The 12299-nt window shown below is 45.5% G+C and overlaps 1 protein-coding gene and 1 non-coding gene across 2 annotated transcripts; one reads left to right on the top strand and one right to left on the bottom strand.

Annotated features, from left to right (window-relative positions):
- Nucleotides 1-4704: 4704 nt before the first annotated feature.
- TRNAE-CUC (transfer RNA glutamic acid (anticodon CUC)) lies at nt 4705-4777 on the top strand. Its single transcript has one exon. It is a non-coding gene; the product is annotated as a tRNA-Glu (tRNA).
- Nucleotides 4778-8373: 3596 nt separating this feature from the next.
- On the bottom strand, nt 8374-10790 carry CLDN23 (claudin 23). Its single transcript, XM_002698685.7, has one exon. The coding sequence runs from the start codon at nt 10051-10053 to the stop codon at nt 9172-9174; it is 882 nt and encodes a 293-aa protein (XP_002698731.1). The 5' UTR covers nt 10054-10790; the 3' UTR covers nt 8374-9171.
- Nucleotides 10791-12299: the final 1509 nt, after the last annotated feature.

Below are 12299 nucleotides of genomic sequence, written 5' to 3'. Positions count from 1 at the left end.
GTTAATTTTTGGCTGTGAAGCAAAGTGTTTAAGTTATACGTTTATATACATTCTTTTTCATATTCTTTTCCATTGTATTTTATCACTGGGTATTTATTAGAGTTCCCTGTGCTATACAGTAGGACCTTATCTGTCCATTCTCTATACAATGGTTTGCATCTCCCAACCCCAAACTCCCAATCCATCCCTCTCCCTACCCACCCACCCCCACCTCGGCGACTACAAGTCTGTTCTCTGAGTGAGTCTATTTATGCTTTGTAGATAAGTTCATCTGTGGCATATTTTAGATTCCACACCTAAGTAGTATATGGTATTTCTCTTTTTCCTTCTGACTTATTTCACTTAGTATGATAATCTCTAGGTCCATCCATGTTGCTGAAAATGGCATTATTTCATGTATTTCTTATGGCTGAGTATTAATCCACTGTTTATATGCACCACATCTTCTTTATCCATTCACCTGTTGAAGGACATTTAGATTGTTTCCATGTCTTAGCTATTGGGAATACTGCTGGTATAAGCATAGGGGTGCATTTATCTTCTTGAATTAGTTTTGTCTGGATATATGCCCAGAAGTGAGATTGTTACCAAAAGTAGGGTCCAGCTGTTTGCTGCCCAAAAGCCAATAAAGAGGCAAGGTTGATGGAAAGGAAAAAGTTTGCTTTATTTCTGAGGCTGGCAACTGAGAGTGGAGTCAGTTGCCAAAGGCCAACTACCGCCCATTGGCAATCAGCAGACCAGAGCTTTTATTGGTGAAGGAAGGGGGCTACATGCAAAACAGCACAGTCAGCTGTGACAGTCCTCTTGAAACCGGTAACCAGCATCATCTTGACTTTGTTTAGGTACAGTTCATCTTCAGTTCCAGAGCCATTTTGTTCCCATATTTTTTGAGGCCAGCTCTTGAAACTGTGGCAGCTTATGTCATGGCTTACAGTCTGGTCATCATGTTCTTAACTTCTTCCACTTGGTGGGGGCTTTAGTGTCTATAATATTAAATACTAATACATTTTTCCTTAATCAATTCAGTTCAGTTGCTCAGTTGTGTCCGACTCTGCGACCCCATGGACTGCATCACTCCAGGAGTGATGTCCATCACCAACTCCCAGAGTTTACTCAAGCTCATGTCCATCAAGTCAGTGATGCCGTCCAACCATCTCATCCTCTGTTGTCCCCTTCTCCCACCTTCAATCTTTCCCAGCATCAGGGTCTTTTTAAATGAGTCAGTTCTTCATATCAGGTGGCCAAAATATTGGCATTTCAGCTTCAGCATCAGTCCTTTCAATGAATATTCAGGACTGATTTCCTTTAGGATTGACTGGTTGGATCTCCTTGCTGTCCAAGGGACTCTCAAGAGTCTTCTCCAACACAACAGTTCAAAAGCATCATTCTTTGGTGCTCAGCTTTCTTTATGGTCCAACTCTCACATCCATACATGACTACTGGAGAAACCATAGCTTTGACTAGACACACTTTTGCGGTTAAAGCAAATATACAATGTATGTTTAGTAGGCTACAAGCAGGCTGTTTCAGTTAACCTAAAGTTCAAATTAAATCATATAGGAGCCAGAATGACTTCCCTATACCTCAATATGTGAAAATTTCTTCCATCATTTTCCCCTTTTAATTGAAAATCTCTCCATAGAAAGCACTGATGATATATTTTTCCAGCATTGCCAGAACGGCTTAGTTGCTGCTCTGGGCCCATTCATGTCCCTTGGTGCTAGGCCTACATTTTGTTTATATATTGGCCCAGTTATCCACGTTGGATTCTAAAACTGGACACACAGAGGTACTGACACAAAGGGTCTTTGGACCAGAAGTCATCTCAACTAGCTTGTGTCTGCTAGGGAAACATGCAAACGCTACTTAGATCCCAACACCCTTTGTGCCAATACCTCTGCACGTCTTCCTGCATCACTGCTTTATTCATACCCACATAAGGAATCAAAGGAATTGAATCTGTGATGGGATACAGGTAACAAAGCAGGAATATGGTCTAAAGTTCGACAGCAGCAGCCTTGGGCAGATGACTTAATCGTGAAACTGTTACCCCAGAGATAAAAAACAGGATTAACAGAACCTACATCAGACCATTTGGATACTGAATTAAAACACAAAAATGCCTGCTTAGCCTAGTACCTGAGACTGATAACATGAGCGTAAATCATAATAAACACAACTTGACTTGGAAGATTTCTTGCTTGTATCTTTTCTAGACTATTTATACTTAGTTTCTTGCAGCATGAATTTGTATAGGATGCTAAGCACAAAGTCCTAGGCTTATTACCGGGAGTGTAGTGCATAAAACAAACTGTGCTTTGCAGTCAAGTGTAAAAATTCCCAAGTACAGATCAATCTGACCTGACCTGGAGTGGAGAACAGTCGCTGGGGGCTCTCCTTCCTCAAGGCTAGAAGACACATGGAGCATCATCAGATTGCCTCTGGGGCTCAGCTGTACTTGAGAGAACCCATCTTCACCTCACAGTCCCCTAGACCCCTCTTATCCACAGGGTCAGTCTCACACTTGTCTGCCACTTTGGCCAAGAGCCATCCTCACTGCTAAGACTGCCCTTGGCAAGGCTCTGCCTCTACCTGTGCAAAAGTGACTCAAAAGCATCCAGACACAGAACCTATGACCCAAAAGCATCCAGACTGAAAGCCTGCAGAGATGAGGTACGATGAAATTCTCCCTTCCTGAATGTGCTGAGGCCGCTGTCTTGGCTCCTTAGACCTTAGGCCTCCAGCAGACTCGCAGGGCTGTGTCCTGGGTGGCTCAGTCTGCTTCGCAGGCTCTGTGGAAATGGTACACTCAGTCTCCCTCCTGCTCTGCAGACCTGTTTCGTGTTTGGGCCCCAGGAATACCCCCTGCTTGCTCTTCCTGGGTAAAAGGGAGCTGACTGCAGCTGAACTGTCACATATGCACTCTTTCCACCCTGACCACTCTTATTTATATCTTTCCTGTCTTTGGTCCTTTATGAATGTGTGCCTATTATCCCATCTGAATGTACTTTATCACATCCTATTGTGCTTTCTCTATTCAAGAATTCAGAAAATATCTGAATGTCCTTTTCACCAGAAAGGCTTAATTTTATGAACAATATTTAAAACTTTATACTTAATTTCTAACCATCCCATCCCCTAAATTTATTGTAATATGTCCATTTCACGACCTTATCTATTTGCAGCAATGGGCATGTTATGAAGCATAAAAGCCTTCTAGTGTGATCATCTCCATATTAATTTCTCAATTCCTCTACGGCTGACAAATGGAGCAGTAAATCTGTAGAAGAAGGAAATTCTACATTTCATTATAGAAACTCAACTTCTATAACCTGGTAAATAGGTATGAGTTTTCTTCTGGAAGAAAAAAAGAGCTTTGGAAAAGTTCATGGTTTTATGCTTTAGGCTCCAAGGGCCCTACACAAAACTTGACCTCCTGTGTCTACTGCTAGCAATTAAAGAATTAAATTAAGAATTTATATTTGTTGTTCCTTGGTATCCATGAAGAACTGGTTCCAGGATCCTCATGGATACCAAAATCCACGGATGCTCAAGGCTGTTAGAGCCAGCCCTCTGTATCCACGGGTTCTGCATTGAAAATATTCCATTTGCATTTGGCTGAATCCACAGATGGAGAACCTACAGATACAGAAAGTAGACAATGCTTATTTTCTTTAGGAAACAAACAAATTAGTGGACAATGGGCTTCCCTTGAAGCTCCGTTGGTAAAGAGTTTGCCTGCAGTGCAGGAGACCTGGGTCCAATCCCTGGGTTGGGACGATCCCCTGGAGAAGGAAATGGCAACCCACTCCAGTATTCTGGCCTGGAGAATTCCATGGACAGAAAAACCTGGCAGTCTACAGTCCATGGGGTTGCAAGAGTCAGACACGACTTAGCTACTAAACCACCACCACCATGAACAATGATGAGTGTGCTGTTCTAAATTCCTACTATGTTAATTGTTGACAGGCTTTGGAAATTCAGAGAAACTGAGAACCAGAATATGGAGTTTTTTGCTTTCAGGCCAGTTACTAATTTTATGTGTCAGTCAGCTTCCCCAAGTCTCACTGTTCAGATTTCACATCTCTTCTTCCAGCCTCCCCTAGTTTGTAACCTTCACTCAGAATATTTAGATTTGGGAAGACCTTCTGATAACATCTAATCCAGTCTTCCCGGTTATGCAGCTAAAGAAACTGAAATCCAGCAAGGGCAAGACAGAGGCTATTATTATGGAACATATTATTACCCACATTCTAGTAAAATGGCAGTGACTTGTTCAGTTTCCTCAGCTGAGTGGTGAGTGGCAGCGATTTGGGAGGCAAACATGGTCGGGGTGGGGAGGAGTACAAGGGCCATTTGCCCATGGATGTCCAGGGAGTGTGGCATAATGGGACAAGAACGCGGTAGAGCTGCACTTAACTCTCTCCCTGGTGACTCAAGCCCTCTGGTCAGTACTATCTCCCCTCACTCCACCCCCACCCCCTGCCCAGCCTTGTCTATGTTATTCTTTATTTGTACAAATTAAAACCTTGTTTTCCTGTGCTCAGTCCTGCTTTGTGCTCAGTTCTACTTCATAAAGACTTGCTGGAGGAGGTCATTTTATTGTCTTCAGTGAAAAAAAGAAGCAGAATGTGGGCAGAATTTGGGGGGAAGATGGGGTAAGAATTCTACTTAAGTTTTTACTTGAAATATTGACTGAGGGAGTTCCTGGTGGTTCAGTGGTTAGGACTCTGCACTCTCATTGCTGAGGGCCCAGGTTCAATCCCTGGTCAGGGAACTAAGATACCGCATGGTGCAGCCAAATTTAAAAGGAAGAACTATTGATTGAGTTCCTTTTCTCTTCCCTTCCCAAAGGGAGAAAGATCTCATCTGTAGTGTCTTGGGGGTAGAGGAGGCATGGGTTGTGCTGATCTTTGTAAGCCAATCATAAAGATTCACAAGGCTGCTCTCATGGCCCCCCCATTGGGTTTTGGGCCAGTGGCCTTGGGCCACTAATTACTTTCCACATACATGACAAGTTGTGTGTGACCACTTGAGGAAAGCACTTGGGTACAGAAAGGGCTTTTAGGGGTGACTTTTAAATTAATTTATAATTTAATTATTTGCTAACAGGCTCTGAAGACCTGTTAGTACCCATTCTAGGATTACAAATATAAATAGAAGCCGTCCATGCCCCACCTTCAATTTAGAGATGAGATGAGAAAGTACACCAAGGAAAGCACACATCTGAACATTTGAATGGTATGTTCAAAGATGACACCTCCAAGCTGATGAGGAAAAGTAGTTTAGAGTATGTGTGTGGGAGAAAGTGATGAGAGTGAAAGCCTAAGCCTTGGCCAAGTCATGAATGGAATTTAAGAGTGAAGCATAGGTAAGGAACATGCTGAGACTCTTAAAGATGAGTTACGGTTCTTCATTTTAGGAAGGTCGGAGTGAAGACGTGAGATGAGTGTTGGGAGAGAGAGCCTGGTTATTAACCATTCCTGTCACTTCAGGGATATGATGAGGCTCTGAGGCTAAAAGACCTTTCTCTGCCTGTGGGCTTGTCTACACATTGGCAGACTAGAACGTTCTTCACCTGCTATTCATATATCAAATTGTTTATATTTGACTCTGAAAATGTTCTATGCTACAGATTGAATCCAGACTGTGTTCCCTCCTTAAATAAGCTACTAGAACAGAAGAGGTCCTTGGGTTCTCTCAGTTGGTCCCCCCAACTTCGTCCTGTCCTTACCACTCCCATCTAGGGTGAAGGAAAAGTAAAGCATGGTATCGTGATCACTATGCCAACCTGTTTTCACTAACATTTCTTTACTGGGAACTTGGAGTTTGCTGTTCTCTCTGACACCCAATCTTTTCTCTCAGTTCTCTGCTCAAGCCCCACTTCTTCCCAATCACCTTCCTTAAAATATTGCCTTTTTTCTCCAGGCTTTGACCCTGGTTTGTTAGTCTTCATTTTCCTTGCACATCTTTCTCATGCTAGAGTATGAACGTTCTACAAAGCCCAGGCCTGAAATAAATTTGCTTTCCAAGGCAGTCAAAGATGTGCTGACAGGATGACAGGTGCCCCAAAACTTACAAATGATCTAGACCATGAAAATGAGGGTGGTTGCTGAAGCATTGTTGACGCACCCGCCAGAGCCTCAGCAAGGGATCAACAGCCTGTGCGCCCAAAACCCCGCCCCTCCTTAGTGAGGGTGGGTGTCTGGATCAGAGCCTGACTGGCAGAGTGGCAGAGCAGGAGCTGTGTTAACACAGGACATGCTCTATTTTCACAGATTCCTCGTTCCTCCAGGCAGAGCTTGAGCAATCTTGAAAAGACTTCACCTGTTAAATGGGGACACATACTCTGTATGTCATTAGGATTATTAAAAGCAAATCCTCACAACAGTGTCCACATGGTCAAAGCTATGGTTTTTCCAGCTATGGTTTTTCACACATATACAGGTGTGAAATTGGACCATAAAGAAGTCTGAGCATCAGAGATTGATGCTTTTGAACTGGGGTGCTGGAGAAGACTCTTGAGGGTCCCTTGGACTGCAAGGAAATCAAACCAGTAAATCCTAAAGGAAATCAACCCTGAACATTCACTGGAAGGACTGACGCTGAAACTGAAGCTCCAATACTTTGGCCACCTGATGTGAAGAGCCAACTTATTGGAAAAGACCCTGAGGCTGGGAAAGACTGAGGGTAGGAGAAGAAGGGGACAACAGAAGATGAGATGGTTGGATGGGATCAATGACTCAATGGACATGAATTTGAACAAACTCCAGGAGACAGTGAAGGATGGGGAAGCCTGGCAGGCTGCAGTCCAAGGGGTCTCAAAGAGTTGGACAGGACTAAGCGACTGAAAACAACACAACAATGTAAAGCAACTATACTTAAAGAAAAGAGTCTAAGAAAAAAGTGAGTCGTAATGGTGTGTCAGAGGTGTGAAGGGCTTGAGGCCAGGAGGCAGTACTATTTCACGTTAGAGTCTCACTGTGGTATAGCTCCTTGGTTAGGTGGATATTAGGTTTAGGGAAAGGACTTGTCCATGATAGCAAGTCCTGAGGCTCCAGCCTCCTCCAGCATCTTGACTCTCAAGTCTATTGTCATTTTTTACTGCTCTAACACAGCATGATTCTCAGGTCAAACCCAAATCCTGCCCCAATGCAGAGAGGCTCTTTCCATGCTGTCTTAAATATGTTTTTTAATAGTAAAAAGAAGTTTGGTTTTCTTAAAGACAGTTTTCGTTTTATTCCTGTGGATGAAGCAAAAATGGAGTTCTAATTCAGCAGCAAACCTTAATCACAAAGAAGAAGTGTTTTGGATATAAGCCAGAAGAGAGTGACCAGCAGGGAACAGTAATATCACACTAAGTACTAGTACTGATTGTTTTTACCAAGGCTACTCTAGAAACACTGGAATTATGATGTAGGCAAGAGTCAGCTTCAGTACTTGCCAGAAACTCAATATCTTTATGTTGTCTGCCTGGTCCTGACTTCTCAGGTGCTCAACCTTTTGAGTTGTCAGCTGAAAAAAGTAGGATTGCCATTTTCTAGTCTGGCTTGATTCCCTAAATCAAGTCCCCAAACTCATCTAGGCAATAGTTCTCAAAGATCTGATTACATGCTGCCAGTTGGGATTGAAATTTGAGTGAGGCACAGTCCCAAGGAAAGCCATGCAGCCCCAAGAGGGGGCCTGTGAAACGGCAGCATTGGCATCTCCTGGGAGCTAGTTAGGAAATCAGTTTCAGGACTCACTCCAGACCTACTGAATCAGAATTTGCATTTGAAAAAGATTCCCCAGTGATATACCAGCACACTCAAGCTTGGTTGCAAAAAGAAACAGGTGACTCCAGTACAAAATGGCAAAGAAAATGAACCTGCATTATTCCTTCCACTTCTAACACTCTGCATGTGCTGCTGAGTTAGTTCTATTATAGCTGTGTTGTCAGTGTCTACTGAGGTGAATGCTCCTACCTCTGAATTGGCTACCATTCAGTTCAGTTCAAGACAGCCCTTCAATCAACCACTTGGAATTGGAGCCGGCCCTGCTGGAGATTTAGTCCCGCTCATTGTACACATAGCTGCCTACCTGTGATTTTAGGCAGCACTGTTACAAGAGGAAAAGATTTCTAGTCTCACCTCATGTGGAAACTGGTGCTTCTAGTTTTTTCAACAATAGACTTGGCTTTACACAGAAAACAGCATGAACCTGAAAATAAAGCAGTCAAAGATTGAAGTGGCCCATTGGCTAGTTTTAGTAATCTTAGCTAAGAGGTGCAAAGATGTGAGTGCTAGATTTCAGCCTGTGTAGGCAGCCAGGAAACTGTTAGTAATGAAAGCTTAACCTTCCAAAGGTTGTGCAGGAGACAAATGCTTCTGTGAGTATAGTGAAACTCTTGCTCTCAAATTTTATTTATAAATAAGAGATATATACACATGTACATTAGCCTAATGAGATTAACAGGTTCCATTTTGTTCCAAATATTTAATATATAGCTCTTTATGGCCAGTGTGAGGTAGCCAAGAAATAGAACAACACAGCATTTGTCCCTTCATTCTCCTTCTGGCATCTAGAAGAGAAACTCTGGAGTGAGTGATACAAGGATAAATCCTCTTTATACCTGAGGAAATGTAAATATGAGTTAATCAGGTTACTTCGTTCCATTAGAGTCACTAAAGCTGCTGGTATTTGCATGGCTCTATGTTTATTCTAAGAGCCTCCTTCAAATATAACCAGAAACATACTAGTCTCCTGAGAGTTTGCATGAAAATGAATTATACAGTGGGGGGAAATTAATAATAATTATACTGATCCAAGGTTCATAGGCATTTCAGAATATTGTTGTTTCAAGCCTCCATTTGCTTATTTTGACATTATTATCAACGGGATGCAAAGTCACTCTTTCTATGTCTCCAGCTAAAAGTACGAAATGCCTGTCGCTCCAGAAGAGGGCCTTGATTCCTCTGGGGAGGAACACTAAACTCTTTAAAAAGAAAACCAAACCCAACCTGAACCAAGAGTCCAAGGAATCTAGTTTGGCCACAGGAAAGGAAGATGGCCCTCCAAACCAGTTACAGGAATGTGTCCCAGGGTCCGACTCCGAGCCAGGTGTTTTCAGCGGAAAGGGAAGGTTGGATCCTGGTGAGACAGGGCTGAGCCAGTACAGGCTTGGGGTGCCGCCTACACGTCCGAGTCGCAGGGCAGCGTGCTGCCGCAGGGCCGAGTGCTGCGGGAAGACGAGCCGGGTTCGGAGTTTGTAGCGTTCTCCCCTTCGAGCACGTCCACCGGGTTGCTGTAGGCTTTGGGTGGGGGCCGGGGCATCGGGAAGCCGGCCTTGCGCTGGCTGGTGGCGCCCAGCTGATCAGGCCGCGGCCGGTGCTGGCCATCACTATAATACTTGATGGCCGGCGTGAGTGCGGGCTCTGGCCCGTCGATGTACACTGTGCTAATGCTGCTGCGGCGCGCGCTGCTGGAGGGCGCCTTGCGGCAGCTGTCACAGCGCTCAGCGCACCAGGGCGCGAAGCTGAGCGCCAGCGAGAAGCCGCCCAGCAGCAGCAGGCAGCTGCCCAGGTAGCCCAGCACCAGGCTGTAGCCGACCTGCACCGTGACCGGGCTGGGCTGGGCCGGCAGGACGGTGCGATCTGCCAAGAAGTGGTTGTACCAGGAGACTGGGATGAGACTCAAGAGGCCCGCGGTGAAGAGCACAACGCCGGAGAGGCCGGCCAGCACGAAGTGGGGCTCGTCCCTCCAGCAGCGCACGCCGAGCGTCGCCAGCAGCAGCCCCAGGCCCGTGACGGCCAGCGACGTGACCATCAGTCCCCGCGCCACGCGCACCGGCTCCGCGGCGAAGTAGCCGAGGTCGTCCGGCTGGCCGCACTGGCGCTCGCGACTGCTCTGCTCGCGGCACATGTCCCACAGGCCCTGGTACAGCACCAGGTCCAGCGGCTGGTCGAGGAAGCCCTTCACCAGCCTCCAGCCGGGCGTCAGCGTGCTGGTCAGGGTGAGTAACAGCCCACAGGGCGCGAGTACCATGCCCAGCGTCATCACCACCGGCGTCCGCATCCTGGGTGGCGCACCTGCCGCTGACTGGCAATCTCTAGCCCTCGCGCCCCCAGAGAGCGCTCCGGGCTCCAACTCCCTGAAGTCCGCACGCTCGCCACCGCAGCCACGCCCGCGCTCCTGCACTCGGTTCTCCTCCCGCCGCTCTTTGTCTCCAGCGCAGGACTGTCCGCTCTCGGCCGCGCGTCCCTAGTTTGCTCCGAGCGTCCCAGCCGCTCCGCCCTGCCTCCAGCCCGGCCGCCTGATCGAAACCAGTTCGAGGGCGAGTCTGATCGAAACTGCAGTCGGAGGTGGGGACGCTGCAGCAGCCGCGGCCCAACCCGTTCGGGTGGGAGGGGCGGGAGGTCCGGGAGTGGCGAGCCGGAAACTGCAAGGGCCCCTCTGGGCCGAACCGAGCAAAGGTCGCCCCGCCCCTGCCCCTCCGCTGGGCCCGCCGGCCGTGGGCGGGGAAGGAAAGGGGCGGTACCACCCGGACAGCCCGGCGCACCTGGCCGGCGCTGAGCAGGTTCCTGCTTCTCAGCGGCTAAAGCTTTTCTCCGGTCCCTGACGGTCGACCGTGCACCTGTAGCCTGTCTTCCCTCCACTCCCCGCAAGAGAGATCCCCCGAAGTTTTGCGCTGTTAGCTTGCAGCTACTCGTGGCCAAATGGATGGAACCTCCCGGGGTGCGCTGGGCAGGTGTGCACCGAGGGTCCACTCGGTCGAGTAGTGTGTCCCGGAGTGTTGCACTTGTGTATTTTGTTTCATTTGCTTAAAAAACATGTCATACTCCGGATTAACCTTGATACAAAAGAATCAAAGCGAGTGTTTCTGGGATGAAGAGTTACATCATACTGGTTTCCACAATAAGTTAAATAAAATCTTTGACATTCATTTTATATTTGTGTGAGAATCAGGATTTTACATTTTCCTAAAAATTATCCTTTAACAATGTTTTCCTCATTTTCTGTATTTCTTACAATGGAAGTGTGTTAACCTTTACAACTGTTTAAAATGATTTCTAAAAGAGCAAAGTTAAGCATTAGTTTGAAGTAATTTTGAACATTCTAGGAATGGACAATACCAAGGATGGGTCTTTTGTTTTTTTGAAAATTTTTAAATTCAAAAAATTGTGGTAAGATACACATAAACATGGAATTTACCGTCTTAACCATTTTAAGCATACAACTCATTGGAATTAAGTATACTTATTAACATAAGTTAATAACATACTTATAACATAAGTATTCTACCATTCCCATCAGCCATCTCCTGAATTTTTTCATTTCTCCAAACTGAAACTATTCATTTGTCAGTAACTCCCCAACCCAACCAATAAATTACCAACAACCAACTCTCCTACCCCTAGCCTGGGGCAACTGCCATTTTACTTTCTGTCTTGATGAGTTTGAATCCTCTAGATATTTCATGCAAGTGGAATCATACAGTATTTATGACTGGCTTATTTCTCTTAGCATGATGGTTTCCTGTTTCACCCATGTTCATAAGCATGTATCAGAATTCCTTTCCTTTTTAAGGCTGAATAATAGTCCATTGCAGGTATGGACCACATTTTGTTCATCCATTCAGCCTGTGATGCACACTTTGGTTGCTTCCACTGTTTGGCTCCTGCAAATGATCCTTCTATGCATAGGGTATAGCAATATCTCTTAGAATCCCTGCTTTCAGTTCTCCAGAAGTGGAATTGCTGGATCATACGGTAACTCTATTTTCCATTTTTTTGAAGAAATACTTTGCTGTTTTCCACAGTAGCTGCATATTTTACATTCCCACCAACAATACACAAGGGTTAATTTCTCCAACTACCCCCCCACCTCCTCATACCACAACTCAGGAAGACTGGATTTCCCTTTTTTTTTCTGGTGTGTTGTGCTCCCTTTTGTCTCTAGACCTGGGTATACGCTCTTTTCTTTTCCTAGAGTCCTACTTGCCAATTCCCAAATCCAGTGCATCTCTCAGATCTTTGCTTAAATGCCATTTTCTCCAGGGGAGCTTCTCTATCCCATGGATTAACTCTTCCTATTGGACTTCCATACACACCCTCTCTTCTATTGTAACACTTGTCATAATTCTTTATTACTTGAATCATCTAGTTGTCCAGGACAAGGATAAATTCTTTGATGGCCTGGCCCGAAGCAGTCATTCCACAAACCCATTTTCTCTCTTTCCGCTCTGTGTCCTTTCACATAGTATCCACACAATTCTCTTACACATGGTTGCCTGGTCAAAATAAACTGTTAATGCATTTTAG

The sequence above is a fragment of the Bos taurus genome, chromosome 27 (genome assembly GCF_002263795.3).
Source record: "Bos taurus isolate L1 Dominette 01449 registration number 42190680 breed Hereford chromosome 27, ARS-UCD2.0, whole genome shotgun sequence".
Lineage (NCBI taxonomy): Eukaryota > Metazoa > Chordata > Mammalia > Artiodactyla > Bovidae > Bos > Bos taurus.
Note: the sequence above shows the minus strand (reverse complement) of the source record. Positions and strands in the feature narration are given on the sequence as shown.

Excerpts from the sequence above, each read along its gene's own strand:
- CLDN23 (XM_002698685.7), bottom strand. The coding sequence starts at position 10,053 with ATGCGGACGCCGGTGGTGATGACGCTGGGCATGGTACTCGCGCCCTGT.